A 16,615-nucleotide genomic window follows, 5' to 3' on the forward strand; every position below is an offset into this window, starting at 1 on the left:
TTTTGGGTTGTGGGGTTGCTGGAGCCTATCCCAGCTAGCAAAAGAAATGGTTATAAATACATTTATGAATTGTGTGTGTGTTTTGAGGGGGGTATTTAAAAGCTGAATAAAAGTAATTATTTTAAGTTTTATTTCCTTAGATCTGGTTGGTTTTGATTTAGATATCTGCTTTGACAATAAAACGGTTGCCTGTAAAATGCTTAAATAAAATCTAAATTGTTTTAAATCTTTGGAGCAGTGTTGGTCATCTTCATTGCGTTTGAGAAAATGTCAGTGTTATGTTCTCCTTAGGCATCACAGATGAATGAAGGTCATCTGCTCCGTCTGCTGCAAACGCTTGAAGCTCAGCGAGGAGGAGCCTGCCTGTAAACCGACACGCTGCCCAGTCATGACCTCATCCGGCGAGTACGAGTTCTGGGTTTGAGCCAGGGATTTAGGAGCTGAGGTTCACAGTATAGCTGAGACTACTTACCATTTGTCCCCATGGGAAAACACGAGTGGAAGAGACAAGCTCAGCACATGGTCACCCAAAGGGCATCAGTGGACTTCAAGTCTTCAGCAGGAATCTCCGATCCTGTTGCTGCATGAACTACGTCCAGGTTTTAGCTGCAGCTTTTTCTCCCCGAAGCAGTTGCCCTGCAGGCATCCAGGATGATCCTGACCATTACCCAGTCTCCCCCAGGAGAAGGGGGGGCACACACACACACACACACACTCCTTTTGGCCTCAGCTGTGAGGAGTCAATGATGCTCCATTAGCTTTTACTGATGTCTTTGGTGTGTGTGTGAGGTGCCATGCATCATGTACACACATGCATGTAATTGGCAAGATTGAATTATGACATTGTCTGCCTTTTAAATGCTGGGGGCAAACTTCTCCAGTAAATTTTTGCTAAAGTTTATCCCCTTGGTACACAAGTTTAAATAAGTCAGAAATGGGCGTCCTCAATTTTACAGTAGTCATCTTTAATACTGCAACACTGAGTAAATTTACAAAAACATTTCAGAAAATAGTATTTGAAATAGAGTAAAGAATTTAAAATTTAGTTCTTTAGACAGCGTTTTACACAACATCCACTTTTGGACTAATCTTGGTGAAGAAATTGATTTTAACCCAACAGGATATAGCTAAAACATTAAACTGTATCTTTTTAAACTTATGGTCTAAATACCAACATTTAAATCCTCAAACATCTGCAGACTGTTCTTAGAGCACCCCCTAGTGGAGAAATAAAATCACAACAGGAACTAATCTTAGAATAAGGCCATTTAATATACATTTAAAAAAAAATAAAAATCAGAAACATCCCATACAACAAAAATTTAAAAGAATAACTGTACATATTACATAGTCACCTCAACACAGGTAGCATATTGTTGTAAATCCACATGTTTAGAAACATTTGCCTGCTGGGTCAGGAGTTCAGCCGGCTAGCTAACAAGTGATATAGAGATAAAAACAAGTTTGTGCATTTCTGTGGTCAGATGTAGCCGACTGAGCTCCAAGGAGTTGGATGCTTTTGGTGAAACTACTGTGATTGAGGGCTGTCTGTCACAACTTCAGGCACACTTTTAAAATAAAAACAAAACTGTAGTCGGTAAAAAGCCCAATCCCAAGAATCCCAGCAACAGTCCATCTGTACACGGCAGCACACTGTGCTGTCCTCACTAAGAAATCTGCGTTGCCAGATCTTTCACCACAGAGGATTTGAGCTGAGAGATGGTGGCGATCCTCATCTGCTTTGATGTAGAGTATTTTCCTTTGATGGCCTGTAGGGGGCATAACTGTTAGAGTTTGTGCAAGTTATGGCTTACAATAGGATTAAAAAATAAAAGATTACCATGTGTTTAGTTTGCCCATTGTTGACTTTCACGACATTCTTAGCGATGTGCGCCATAACAGGTGTCAGGGTCTCTGCTGTGTACTCCATGTAATGCTGCAGTGTCACATCCTGGGAAGGAAGACATTCATATCCAATGCTGTCCCAGGCAAGTCAGCGATGAGAGCAAACCCTTCAAGTGTCACTCACCCATTCCCCTGCATCCAGGACCTTGAGAGTCAGCGCCAGAGCTGCACTCGCCACCAATGAGGGCGGGAAATGAGCCATGTCGTAGTCAACCATGGAGAGCTCCAGCAGGTATTTGGCCAGGGTGTGTTGTTCAGCAGTTACCTGAAGAAAAATAAAATCCCACCTTCACCTCAGCACATGCAGTGGTGGAAGAGAACAGTTTGCCGCACCGACACCGCGCCACACCTCATAGATCTTGGAGGCCCTTCTGAGGAACTGCAGCGGGAGGGGGCGGCCCAGCTGAAACTTCAGCACTCGCAGAATAGTCATTTCCATGTCTCTGATCTGAGCAGTGGTGTAAGCCCTGTCCGTCACGTAGGCAAAGTCTGAGATCTCCGGAGGGTACATCTCCTCGTATTTGGAGGCCAGGAACATGGCGGTCACGCCAACCAGCTGCAGCTGCTTCTTGGGGACTGGATGGTCCTGTTGAAAGGACCGCAGACAAAATAAAAGAAAAATCTCAGCACACAAGTCAGTTAGAGGACATCTGTTATGAAATTATTTTTTTTTATTGAATTATGGAGCACATCTAGTCTGTAGAGGAACACTGACAGACTCACCTGAAGAAAGCGGTCGATTATTCCCACAGTCATGTACATGGTCTCCTGCAGCAGACGGAACTTGAGGCCCACTTGTACCAGCCAGTCAATGAGGATGGCTCGCATGTTTCCGGTGATCTCCTGACCCTCAAGGTAGTTTGGCTTTACGCTCTGCTCCATCTACAGGAGAACAAACGTCTCTTTAGGGAAACGGCACACATCAGGAATGCAGCTTTCCGGGTTTTAGTCCGACCTCAAGCTGACGGAGGTACTTGTAGATGTCCTTAACATATTCACTGCAGAGCATGGGGTTGTCGTAGTCATCTGCATCCACGTCCCTGATGGCCGTGTTGAGGATGACATCTGAAAATGCTTGACAGAGGTCAGCAGACTCACATCCAGAGGTCTCCATGGGGGTGGGGGATGCACGTTCAGCCTGGGCTGGCACCTGTGAGAAGGTCATGTCAAATCATTACACGTCACCCTAGTGGTAGAGCGTCTGCCCCAAGACTGGTAGGCAGAGGGTTCAAAACCAGTGGAGTCACAGCAAAGACTTCGGATGGAACCAAAGCCTCCCTGCTTGATTCAAGTGGACACATCAGAAGGGAGCTGGTGACCTGCCGGTGGGATTTTCTACCTCACAAATAAGCCCTTATCCAAACAAACAGCATTTTTTTTCTCAATTCACAACATTTGAATAAAGTAATCAGAAATGAAATTTCAATCTCATTTTCTTTAGATGAATCTTTTATAAGAAAGAGGCCACAATCAGAGTGGGTCTGTAAGGGGTTGGATTGGGAGTGGTTAACCCACCATATGGCTCCGAAGCACAACCATGCCTGGAGCTCACTGCTGCCCCCAGAGGATGGGTCAACCACGCAGGACAAATGTCCCAACCAGGTGTGTGACAACCAATGACACCAACTCACCTCAGTCACCTGCACTTCAGGTGCTGGTTTAACAGGGACCACAGCAGCTTTTGGTAGCTCGATCTTCTCAGCTTTAGCTGGGATCTTTGTCTTCTTAGCAACCTCCGTCTTGATAGTCTGAAGAAAGAAAGGTCAAACCCAAATACTGCTATGCATTTTACAGAGCTGGGATCTTTTCATTTGAGTTCTTTGCTTCTTGCACAGTTTGGGAAATCTCTACAGCTGCAGGCCAAAGCCACAAGTCCTAGCTGTACAGGTTTTGAAGCTCTGCGCATTGAGCTGATAGTACAGCAGTAACAAGAGTTTCTCTTAACAAATGTGCATTCAAACTCAAGTTGTTGTTTTTTTAGCAAAGATTTAAATTTACAATTGATGGTGTACATTCTTAGACATAGTTCCAGGTTAACTGTGCTCCTCCAACCTGGGATGCATTTTATACTTGACTAAGGGCCCCAGTTCAGCACAGTAGACATTTTCTCATCAGAACAGGCCCAACCCCTCACTTCTACACCAAACTTGCCCCAAAAAAAGGTTAATCACTTTACTTCGATAAGTGGAAAATACATTTATATAGGATTTTTAAAAAAAAAAAAAAAAGATTTTACCTTTTTCGTGACATCTTTGTTAATAACTGCGACGTTTCCGATTTCTCCGAGGGCCGCGCGGGGCTTCTGTGTAGGCCCGGCCACCGAGCACGTCTTTCCGCCCAGTTCGGCCCGGGTGGAGGCCAGTCGGTTCTGCAGCGAGAAAACGGACAAAACAAGGCGCGCTCGAGATAAACCTGCAGTGGTGAAGCAGCACGTTCAATAAATTCAAGCCAACAATATTTGACCTCTAGCTTCCGCTCACATACAGCCACATGACAGTCCAGTCAGAAAACACGTCAAAACATTTAAAACCAGAGAAAGACGCGCTTCCTGAAATCGTTCTTTTCCGGTAAAAACAGAGAGGAACGTGTAACGTGGTTCAGACTTACCCTGGTAACTCTCAGAGCCATGCCTTTGCCTGCTTCTCTTCCACAAACAACCACGAAATTGAAGCGGAGAAGGTGAAGATTCCAACGCACGAGTCGTGGTTTAAATCCTCGCTCGCTGCAAACCGATTGGCTGCGCTGGGCGGCTGCGGCGATTCTGATTGGATAAACGAGTACGTGTCAGATGCGCTCCCAAGACAACTTTGGGTCACGTGATCACGCTCTTCTTAGGTCACTTCCCTTACCCGGATATCTAACTCCGTTCTTCTAGAGCTATTAAAATAAAAACATTTGTAGATAAAAACATACACTACTTTATTGTTTGCATCTAAACAAGGAAAACACTTTTTTAACGCAAAACAAAAAGAAGAAGAATCAAGAGGATCTCAAAAACAATCCTTTACAAAAACAAACAGTACACTGAAGCTTATTTTTTAAGTATACTTGAGCATCATTTTACCAAGCATGCTGCTATAGGTTGGATGTATGTATAGTAGAAAGTACAAAATCTGTTAAGGGTTAACAAAATTTAGTATCCTTAAATGCACTTCAAGTAGGCTAAAAGTGAGGCAGTGGACTTGAAGTTTACTTTTTATATCTATATATTTTAAACTTAGACAGACTGGGCTGGCGACCTGTCCAGGGTGTCCCCTGCCTTTGCCCGTAACATGTGGAAAGGCTTCGGCAGCCCTGTGACCCCAAAAGGTACAAAACGGAAGAAGATAAATGTATATATAGTAAACTTAAAATGTTCCAATTTAGTCTATAGATGTATTCAGTTAGTATATTCCCTACACTACATGTGTATACCGGCTATACTTGTTATGCTCAGTTATACTTAATCAAATAAACTCAAAGTCTACCACTTATTGCTAATAGAATTGAATGTTGCCCTAAAAATGATTTTATTCTGACACTTAATGATTTTCTCAGTTTATTGTCATTTTTTATGTTAAAACATGTTTGAATCCCTCCGTGCAAAAGAATGCATATATATATATCTTTTTCTTTTTACAAAAAAGCTCATTAGTCCTGTATTCGCTACTAAAGTAGAACAGTGGTGTAGTGATTTGTTCTTTTGCCTCAGTAGGGCCTGGCTCACATCCCAGCCGGGTCTTTTCTGAGTCAAGTTTACAAGTTTACCCCAAGCATGTGTGGGTTTTATCCTGGCACTCAGGCATGTGCAAACATATTTAGGTTAATTGATGATTCACAATGTCTGTGACTGTGTGGCCCTGCAATGGACTGGTAACCCATCTGGAGTGTGTACAGCCTTCACCAAAGGATCCAGTGACCTCAAAGAGGATCAGCAGGTTTGAAATTGATTTTCTTTTTCTCCTTTTAATTTGAAAACACCTTCTAGTGCTGAAGCCTTTCACACAAAATGCATGCTGTCAACACATTTTTAAATGTTTTCATGCAGCTCAATCATTTTCTGCTGCAACGAAAAACTAATACAGCTCTGATCATTTTTAAGTTATCACCTCTGAACATGACCAAAAACAACACAGCGAACAGTCATGTGTTCTTAACTCCAAGCAGAGGAAAAGCGGGAACTCTGGCTGCATGTCTTTCTGTAAACCGTCAACAGAGATGTCAGTGCCTAAAAAACAATTCTATTATAAACAGAATTTTCCTGCCATAGTTTGAACTATGATGGTGGATTAAAAAAAAGTATACTTTTACTGAAACATGATTCAAAGTATTCTGGAAAATGGTGCAAAACTATGAATCTTCTTCTCTCCATCTCTGTGAGCTCTTCAAACCGTTCCTTCTGCTCCTCTCCAGGATCCTGAATGATCTTCTGCTAATCCAGTCTCATTTGGTGAGAATGCGTTTACAAAGATGAGGAGCCTGAGCGTTTTCTTTTTCCGCACACCCCATGGCGCTGGAGTTTCTACCCGTGTGTCCTGCTGTCAGCACCTGGACATGTTGACACCTGTGTCCCCCCTCCCAGAGCGTTGAGGGAGCCGCTCAGCCCACTCAATCCCAGGTAGACATGTTGGGATGTTGGCGGAACTGCAACGTAAGCTGGATACATTTAGGAAAATATCATGCCTTGATTAGAAACTTGAGTAAGAACCTTTCTATTCACCATTTTGCCGATCAAAAAAAAAGAAGAAGTTCAATGTCCGTATAAAATTGGGAGTCATGTGTAGCCCAAAACTTCATTAAATTCTTTTTGACAGCTTGATTTCTCCCTGTTTGTCTTATTGTAATGTAGTTTTGGTGAATACTTTTCCAACTTCTCTTCATAAAATGTTTGTTTTGCATACTTCCTATACCACATTACTTCAGAGACATCAAATTTTCCCTATTTATGACATTAATGTTTCTCAAATATATTTTTCTACTTTTAAAATATTTTAGTGAAGGGAAAGTTCCTGAGCAGTTCTCAGTGTATTTCACAGTTATTTGACAGTTTCTCACTTTACTCGTAACTCTTCAGCTTTTCCTAAAGTGGAATACAGTCCTTCCTAAAGTTTTTTCCTGTCAACGTCAGTTTCAAGGCAGCGAAAATGACTTTCAATGCAGGCAAAAGCTGCCTCTCTTAAGTGGTGCAAAAATGGCTAAAAAACATACAACATCTACCTTTAGTCTAATCCACATGCATTTTGTTCATTAAAAATCTTTTATTTATTCTGATGAACTCTGTGATGAACTTTTGATTTATCCTCACTGTCATATTTTTTGTATTTTTATTTGTCTTTTTATTTCTGCGTTCTTTATAAAATAAAATGTGCAACTGTATTACGTGGAGGCTTTAAATTAGCCCTACAAGCTTTTTGTCCCCTCTGCAGTGTTTTTAATTTTTCTAATTTTCTTTTCTTTTATTTGTGCAAAATAATCAAATCAAATTAAATTGAATCTTTTATATGGATTAACCCAATAAAATAATATAAAAAATAATACAACACAATTAAGTGGGCTCACATTGCCTCCATTTAGTCATTTACTCTAAACTATTTTTATTTTTTAGCAATTTTTTTGTGTGTTTTTCTTTTAATCAGTCTGCTGTTTTTAATAGAGCCATGGTAACAATTTCACTTTGTGGGATCAATAAAATTTTATTCTAATTCATTCTATTAAAAAAAAAAGACACTTGTTTTTCAACTGTTTCTTTAAAAGGATTTTTATTTTTTTTGCACTTCTAGAAATGTTTTCTTTTCTCAAGTACGGGCAAATATTTTACATAGAAATATACTGTAAATATTGTGCAGTGGTTTAAATCCCAACTTGGTCTTTTTTGAGTGGAGTTTGAATGTTCTCCTCATGCATGTGTGGGTTTTCTCCAGGCACTCGGGCTTCCTCCCTCAGTCCAAAAACAGGCTTTATGTTAATTGGTTATTCCGTCCTTAGGTGTGCATGTGTGTGTGTGGCGACATGTTCATGATCTCCCTACCCTGCCCTCACCCAACTGTAGCTGCAATAGGCTTCTGCAGCCAATTCTGAAGATGGATGGATGGATGGATGGAAAATTTAAATAAATAGAGGAACCATAGGCTTTTTTTTTACTACATTAACCATTGGCAGAGTGGTGGAGAAGAAGCTTCTCAAAGATCTATCAATAGTAAAATTGAACAAATAAAAACAAATAGGAGGTGTTATAGAGCTTCATTTAGATGCATTCACATATAGATAAAACTTGCATGATTTGTTTGTAGATTTATTTCAATTTTAGAGGTGTTCAAAAAGATTGGTTTGTTTATTAATCTCCAAAAACAAGGGGAACAATGCCAGTTACGTACCTTGACGTGAGCGTGATTTATTTCTACACTTCATGACACACCAGGGGCAGGTGTATTATTTGGATGTAGGTGGTAGTTCTGTGAGTATTTTACACTTATGCAATAATATCCACTAATTAAAAAGCTGTATCAAATCAGTTAGGTTTAGGAAAGGTACCCAATTAAAAAGCAAGAAGAAGATAAGCAAATTTTTCACAAGGTTCCTTTGGTGAAGTTATAATTTTCTTTTTGATTCAATGAAAAACGAGAAGTTTTGTGTGGAACTGGGGGTTACGAGTCACACTAAGGCGGCATGTCATAGAAGTGCGGTTCCAAAGGCAGGGAACGTAAAGTACTGGAGAGCGATTAATGATCTACCATCAGGTTTCAGCGCAACATAATTCAGGACTCGTGTCTCACAAAGCTGGAGAATCTGTCGTGAGCGTACTCCAGTCTCCCAAACCACAAGGGAGCAGTTTCCGTGACGTCCACCGGAAGCGGAGCAGACGCAAACGCAGCACGTAAAACCAAACAGATGCCAGAACACAGGAGGGCCACAGAGGACATCTACAACCAGACCCGAAACCACTTCTCAGAGCCCGAAAGCCGTCTCTGCAGCTTCGTGGGGGGTCACCCTGATAGGCCGAAAAGAAACACACAAGTAACGACCTACCTAGACGACCCTAGTTAGTCCACTTAAGATTAATCCAGTCATTTCACCGTCAGTCGGAAAACTTGCCTTAAAAAGCAGCGTCTGCCTCACACAAAGGTAAGTAAACGCCACGCACTTAACCCGCCATAAAGCTGTACTTCGAGGTACCTTAAATGTTATTATGACAGATAAGAGAAAATAAAAGTTTAAAGTTCGGTTTCAACGTTAAGCGAACATGTTTTTCTGCTAAATCTGAACACGTGTGCTGAATATTTAAGCTCCGACTAAAGCTTTTCAAGCGTAACATTAACAGAAACTACATCATAACAAGAACCAAAATTTAAAAACGTTATCGTTGGTTTAACACTGATTCATTTTGAACAACAAAAAGGTGTTTGTTAATGAGGAACTGCTACCGGTTTCGACTACACAAGTTTACCGTCAGTTTTTAGCTAACTTTATATTTCGTTTTTATTTGGTCTATTCTATATAATTATTCTCCTCTGTTCACATCCTGACGTCGTTTAGTAAATTTCATGTCTTTGTTTTTAATAAGCACGTTTTTCCCTGCTCCTTACCGGAGAAAAGGTCAAACAAAGCAGCATCTGAAGTTGTTGTTTTAACTTAGCTTTAGCGTGCTAACAGCTAAGCAGAGCTCCTACTGGGTGTTGCTAGTCCTCGACTGTTGGCTCAGTTTGTTGAAACCTTTGTTTAACTAACATATATGTACTTTAGTGAACTTGGACCTTTTTGACATATTTGTGTATCAAACTATTTTTTAAACTTACTGACCCCATGTGATCTAGCTCTTTTTCAGACAACATTAGCATTAGCCTGTTAGCATGACTCAGTGGATTTGTAGAATTAGCAGCGCCTAAGGCCGGTGGCGGCGTGGGGGCGAATCATAATCGCAGATAATGTTTTTGGTGACAAAAACTGCCTTTTGTTAAAATATCGAGAAAGGTCGGATTGTGTTTTGTTGAAAAGAAAAACATTTGAGCAGGTCGGGGGGTACCGGGGTCACGCATCCGGACTGGACTCTGATCCACAGGTGCTGGTTTAAGACGGGCCGGTTAGACAGAACGAGTCTATTAATTACAAATTATAACTAAAACTGGTCCGCATCTATTCAAACTCCGAAAATATTATCAACCAGACGTTAAAAATCACAAACTAAAGTTGTTTTCACATGTTAATTCTGCCGGTTAACGCTAAAATATGAGACTGTTCTTAACTCCTTTTTCCTCCACTTGTGTCAGTGTGCGAGTTAAAACATCAAATGTTTTTGCTTTATTTTATAAGCAATAACCTTAAACATACTTCAAATGGTGTAGTTTTCCTTGTAATCTCAAGTGTGGAGCCAACAAAAATTGATTAACCAATCAATAAACACAGGGTTCCACATTCTAGTCCCAGATTGTTACAAAGTCTGCAGTAGATAGTGTCTTTAACTGATCATCTTCATGAATGCTATCTTTGCTTAAAATCACAGCTGCTTGCTCAGACTGGTCAGTAGAGATGAGATTAATTAAATTTACATGATTGTGGTATTTTACTTGGAGTCCCTGCATCTTTAAACCCGTCTTTTTTTTTTTTTTAGCTCACAGATAACATTTCGTTCTCTGTGGTAGCTGAAATTCACATTTGCATATCCATAATCAATGGTCACAGGCTCAACATTCATGTGGTGCTGTTTTTGATGACGTGGCTAAGATTTAAATAGGGACCTGGTCTGTTTTTAGATGCGTCCTCCCAATCCAGGAAGGGGACTTCCTACTATTTAAAAGCACCCAACAGGTCATGCAGTTTTATGTGAGGGTGATTAGTCTGATTAGTCCTACAACAGACCCAATTAGTTGGTTATGTTTGAATGGTTGTGAGTAAAGTGCAGTTAAGAACATCGAGACAGTAGAATCGACCCTAATCATCAGCTGAGACCCGGGGTTTGTAAGCAGCACGGCTGAGAATCACGTGTGACGTGAGCAGTTTAAACAGGCTCGATTTTGTTGTTGCTGATCAGGTTTGCCTAACTGGTTGGGAAATAAATCCTGGCAACAAACTAGAGCTCCTCTATAAATACGTGTGTTGGGAGCTTTGCTCCATTGTGGTAATGTGTCTGTGAGAGAGATGAGTGTCACATTGCACTGCGGTAACAGTGGAAAGCTGTCATACTGCCATCCATGTGATCTCAGGCGGCATGAACTATGACAGGAATCTACTCTGACTACAAACATTCCATCATCACAGACCAACGTTGGGGGGGGGGGGGGGGGGGGGGGGGGGGGATGAAGGAAAAGATGTCTACTTGAGTCCTGCTGATTTCATCATCCACCAACTAACATGTTGTTTGTGTTTGATTTGAAATATTCGTCATTAAGTGCCTGAATGAACTTAAAGAAAAAAAGACATTGAAAATCTCCCTTAGCCTTGTAAGTTGAATTTATTTGTTGAATAGGGACAGATTTAAAAACATCGACATGCTACAAAAAGAGCAGTCACACCATAATACTTTCAGCAAAATCTCTTTGCAGCACTTTTCCAGAGGTGGGCTTCTTGACAAGAATGAGAATTGCAAAAATGAGAATAAAATACCAGAAATAAAAAGTTAATGCCAAATAATTACATGAAACAATATGAACAACACTGAGAGACATCAGACGAATAAAAAACACACACCAGATCAACCTGTTAAGGACCCACTGCAATGAAAATTGGGTTTTTGACATGTATGGAGAAATTTACAATTTTACTTCAGAGTATTTCTTTATTTAAGCTATTGTGAATCAGGAGCAGATGAAAAAATGCAGTGTAACCCTTGTGCTATCCTAGGCACTTTAACATTGGGAGTTGGGTCATCTAGACCCACAAGAAAGTGCGCTGAACCTTTTTTCTTCAATGATTTATGATCTTCACTGGTGTCCATGGATTACATGAAATCTTTCCACCTTTATCCACCTTTGTTATGGTAGGGAGAACACGTAAATGCATGGGTGGGGTCATCTAAGATAGCGCAAGTGTTAAGAAAACCCCATGTTATGTAGAGGCTACAATCGGCAGGCTTCAAGCTCTGCTCCATTCTGATGCATCCTTTTGCAGACAAATAGATCCATGTATGTTTTTTTTGTTGTCTGCATCTGGGTAACAGCTCCACCCATATTGCTCGCCATTTTTTTTGCACCACTAGTGCTAGGTCGGGGGTGTGAGGGACTGTAAGCTAGTGGGAGTGTGTGTAAACAGATGCATGATGGTATGGTAAAATCTCAGATTTTATTTTTTCAATTCGATTTCCAATTATTATTATTTTTTTTACCTACCCCCCCCCCCCCACACACACACACACACATAAGAAAAGCTATAAGTACAAATGGCAGACAACTTAAAGCAATTTTTGCTTTTATTTAATCAAACGCAAGACAAATGTAACCCCCATTTCTGGGATGAGTAATAAATAAATGAACACACTCTTGGAATCAGTGTGTTCAAGTTAAGTATAAGATTTTTCTTCTTCTCCCTTCCTTTTGGACTTGTTGTTTATATAATTTTGTTTTATGTAATTTTTGTCGTATTTTTGTCTTATTTTGTTATTGTACACTTGTTTTCACTTGTCCATAAATAAAAGGTTACTTACTTAAAGTCCCAGCTGTGTTTTAAGTCACACTTTGTAGTCCAGACTAAAAGGAGACAAACATTCACTGTGAGAGTAGCACCATTTTCTAAAGGATTAACAAAACCGCTCATATCTGGGGTCTAAGGTTTTAATTAAATTAATAAACCACGGAGAAGATGGTGAAGCGGCAGGAGTCGCAGTCAACCCCCCCGCCTCCGATCAAAAAAATTTTCTGGCGGCCGCAAATGAATACCGGTACAAGTAATAATTACAACGCAGTATTCTTTATTAACAAATAACAGTAATAACTAATGAACTAACTATATAGGCGTTGTAGAATGTGTGTGTGTCGGGGCGCTGCGTGTGTAAAGAGGACTGAGTGCGTGCCATGCTAGAGCGAGTGAGTCTTTGACTGCGATGGGCTTTAGGCAAATGTTGCAGCGTGGGGGGGGGGGGGTCTCTTCCTCTTCCCCTCTCACCGGTAGCCATGTTGTCGCTTGCTGTTTTGTGTGTGCTATGATGTCGTTTGGCGCTTGCCATACCGCCGTGTGATACTAACGCTACGGAAGCTCTGGGGAGCCAAAAATGCACCATTACACAAAAACTCGATTTAGTTATTTTAGAAATCGCCCGTAACAAAAAATTCGAATTAATTAATTCAATTGATTTTTCGCCCAGCCCTACGGTCACAGTCCCACTGAAAACTCAGAGATTAATTTCTGTTGAACTCCTGCCGCTCTGCAAAAAAAAACGATCTCCCTGAAAGAGAAGCAGTTTTTTTTTTGGCTAGAAACTTCATAATCATAATGAAAAGACGACTGGGAACAGAAGATCAAAATCTGATTTGGAGTGGGACTTTAACAGATTACGTCCAACTGTAATCATAGAAATTAGTTCCAAGTAACATTTTAATGCACCTTTGAAAAATACACTGTTCTACACTGTAATGCAGCCTCATTACAATACATGAACCCAAAGACACTTAAAGTGATAGAAACTCTCATTGGTTTATGTTTTTGTTTAATCTTCAGGTCCACTATGGCCCAAGAGACCAATCAGAGCCCAGTCCCAATGCTCTGTGCCACTGGCTGTGGTTTCTATGGCAACCCTAGGACAAACGGCATGTGCTCTGTGTGCCACAAGGAGCACCTGTCGAGGCAGAACAACGGAGGGGTTGGTTCCCTGACTGCTGTGGGTAAGATCTGCTGTGTTTTTGTTCCTCCCTTTGAGCACAGTGGATCCTTTAACCCCACCCTCACCCCCCATGTATGGCTGCTCTGAAAATGTCTCCCTCAGGATCCAACAGTAGCTCCTCTGCTGAGGTCTCAGCCATTCAGAGGTTAGAGGCCACCCTGAACAATGCTGCAGCTGCTGCAGTTGCTGCTGCAGAGGAGGCAGCCGAGGCCGCCGCCGCCGCCTCTGATGCTGCGGGCGCCTACGCTCTCAGGTGAGCCAGACGGCTGGGTTCTTCAAGCTTCATGTGCCAGAACAGTCTGGTCAGGGCAGGCTTGGAAGTGAGACCTCGTGTTTCAGAGGGTTGTTCTCTGAATTTCATCTCTACCTTCTCAGCGGAAGCTCACCTGCTGTCGCTGTAACGCAACAAATGACTGAAATGAGCCTCTCGTCTGAGGAGAAAGCAGCATCAAGAAGCAAAGCACAAGATTTGGAACCAAGTAAGCCCCCCAACCCCACGCTCACACTCAATAACCTGTATACAGGGGCCTGTTTTGTGAGCAGACATGCTGTGTAGGAAATTTATTCAAAGATGCTCACTGAGCGCTTTTGTGAACAGCTTGAGTCAGTTTCAGTACCGACTGTAGTTGATGAACCCTGTTTGGGGAAACGCCGCCATCCAAAGCATTGCAGGGTGGAGCTGACGGCATGAACGGTTGTTATACAGCTACGCTCATCTCACATTCAGAGAACATGAATCTGTCATCTGCTGCGGTGGAAGGAGAACTTGTTTTCTTTAGGAGTGAACAGAAAGCAGGCTTGTGGCACTCCAAACATTAAGGCCACCTATGAAGCCTCAAACACAATGAGATCAACAGAAAGAGATGCATCAGCAAGATGAGATCTAAACCAAACCCCCAAAGCACACGCACTCCTTCACAAACAGCACGTTGTTGTCTCTGTCACATGCACCAACTTGTTTGTTGTGAGCCTGCTGTTGTATCCTTATTTAGACAGAGCAGAACTGTAATGTGAGACTCACCCGCGCTCATTCTCATATTGGCTCCAGATAGGTTTATGCAGTTATCTGGTTGTATTGATTTGTCTGAGTGGTCGTTTCCTGCTGTAACCACGGCACTGCTTTTTCTTTCTCCAGTAGTGAGCCAGCCATCCGTCTCCGTCTGCAGTCCCTCCACTGCTGGCAGTGAAGAAGACAAAACCCCCGAGTCGCAAAAACCCAGGAAGAACCGCTGCTTTATGTGCCGCAAAAAGGTCGGCCTTACAGGTGAGCAGACAAACTTACAGAACTCCATCTGAGCATGAAGCCAGGAATGAGACCCTCACCAACATGTCTTAAGACCCACTCCAATGAAAATGGGGTTTTCAACTTGTTCTTGTAGCATTTTATTCAGGACAGAGGACATCTATAAAGAAAATTAAGCTTAAAACTGCTTTCTGAGTGTTTTTTTTAATTCAGATCGTTGTGAATCAGGAGCAGATGTAGAAAAGCTGTTTAAAAAAAGCTCGTAGTTGTGCAAAAACTGCAGTCGTCAGGCTACAACCTCCACTCTGTTCTGATGCTTGTAGACAAATGATCCATGTACGTCTTTGGTTTCCTCGTCTGAGTTGGAATCTGGATCAGAACTGTGCAGCTCCAATATTACTCATCATTTTTTACTACAGCGTTAATGTTAGGGTTGTGAGGGGCTGTAGGCTAGAGGTAGAGAGTGTAAACCGAGAGCTTTCAGTAATGGGGAGAGGTTTTAACGGGGTGGTCCTGTCTACAACTCAGAGGTGAATTTCTAACAAACCCCAGAGCTCTGCAGAAACTATGTCCTAGAAAACAACACAGGTTTTTGGCTAAAAACGACAGACTTAATGAAAAGACTCCCAGGAACGCTTAGAAATTAGAGGTAAAGATGATCAGGGTGGGACTTTAAGAAAGCAACCAGCTAAGTTTATTTCTGTGAAGGTGCGAGTCTGAACAAACATGCTGAGTCGGCATCACTGACCTTTTCCTGCCCGGCGTTCCAGGTTTTGACTGCCGCTGTGGGAACGTTTTCTGTGGGATTCACCGTTACTCTGACAAGCACAGCTGCCCGTACGACTACAGAGCCGAGGCCGCCGCCAAGATCCGGAAGGAGAACCCCATGGTGGTCGCCGACAAGATCCAGAGAATATGAGCGGGCTCTGCTGGACTTTGAATACCGGTCAGCGTTGGAAAGAATGGACCTGAGACACACACACACACACACACACACTCACCCCCCCCCCCGTAGTTTCCCGCTCTGCCCACCCCTTGTCGCACGTCCAGGACTTGAGTGTTGGGGTTCCTGCGTCTGCTGTGTTTGTGTGAGTTTGACCAGGTGTGGAGCCCCCCCACACCTAGGGGCACCTCCTGCTGCTGGTGCCCCCTCCCTCTCAGCTCTGCTTGCTCTCTGCTGGCTTGAGTAGCAAAATGGATCTTTTTTTGTTTTTCAGCCTTCGGTCGTCCGAGTCTGGAGTGCCCCCCCCCCCCAGTTCATACTTGCGGCATATGAGAGGTCGTTGCCGTGGTTTTCTCTGCCATTGAAGCTGTGACCAGCAGCCTGTGAACTTGGATTTTCCTGATCCGTCCACTGATCACAGCCAGACCCCCCCCTTTTATTTGAGTTGGTTTCTTCTGTTTCACGTGTGACATGCGGCTTGTCTTTATTAAAATTTTCATTTTCATGATTGAATTGTTTTGGGATGCAGGCGTGTTTGTTTGTGGGCGCAGAAGTGAGGGTGGGAGGGGGGTCACTGTGCTGCAGCGTGGTATGTAGGTTTTAAAATACACCTTTCAGGTTTTCTTGTTTTTGATCTGCCTGCTTTGATTTTTTTTTTAACCCTTTTAGTTTGTACAAATCTTTGTATTTATATTCTGCAGTGTGTAATCTGACAACAATAAAGTATGGTGTAAATGAG

General features: G+C 42.1%; 2 protein-coding genes across 3 annotated transcripts; one reads left to right on the top strand and one right to left on the bottom strand.

Moving 5' to 3' along the window:
* Window positions 1–944: 944 nt before the first annotated feature.
* On the bottom strand, window positions 945–4,736 carry ccnb1 (cyclin B1). 2 transcript variants are annotated; one of them, NM_001104667.1, is given in 9 exon segments: window positions 945–1,423; window positions 1,512–1,769; window positions 1,841–1,951; window positions 2,030–2,491; window positions 2,629–2,787; window positions 2,861–3,055; window positions 3,537–3,653; window positions 4,142–4,273; window positions 4,513–4,538. In NM_001104667.1, coding segments are annotated over 6 exon segments (921 nt in total). In that variant the 5' UTR covers window positions 4,534–4,538; the 3' UTR covers window positions 945–1,423; window positions 1,512–1,769; window positions 1,841–1,951; window positions 2,030–2,194.
* A 4,005-nt stretch (window positions 4,737–8,741) lies between these two features.
* LOC101161739 (AN1-type zinc finger protein 5) lies at window positions 8,742–16,615 on the top strand. Its single transcript, XM_023960843.2, has 7 exons — window positions 8,742–9,006; window positions 13,528–13,691; window positions 13,793–13,943; window positions 14,066–14,169; window positions 14,826–14,954; window positions 15,704–15,879; window positions 16,151–16,615. Exons 2-6 carry the CDS (start codon window positions 13,535–13,537, stop codon window positions 15,850–15,852), a joined length of 690 nt encoding a protein of 229 aa, XP_023816611.1. The 5' UTR covers window positions 8,742–9,006; window positions 13,528–13,534; the 3' UTR covers window positions 15,853–15,879; window positions 16,151–16,615.

The sequence above is a fragment of the Oryzias latipes genome, chromosome 12 (genome assembly GCF_053564925.1).
Source record: "Oryzias latipes strain Hd-rR chromosome 12, Olatipes_Hd-rR_3.1".
NCBI lineage: Eukaryota > Metazoa > Chordata > Actinopteri > Beloniformes > Adrianichthyidae > Oryzias > Oryzias latipes.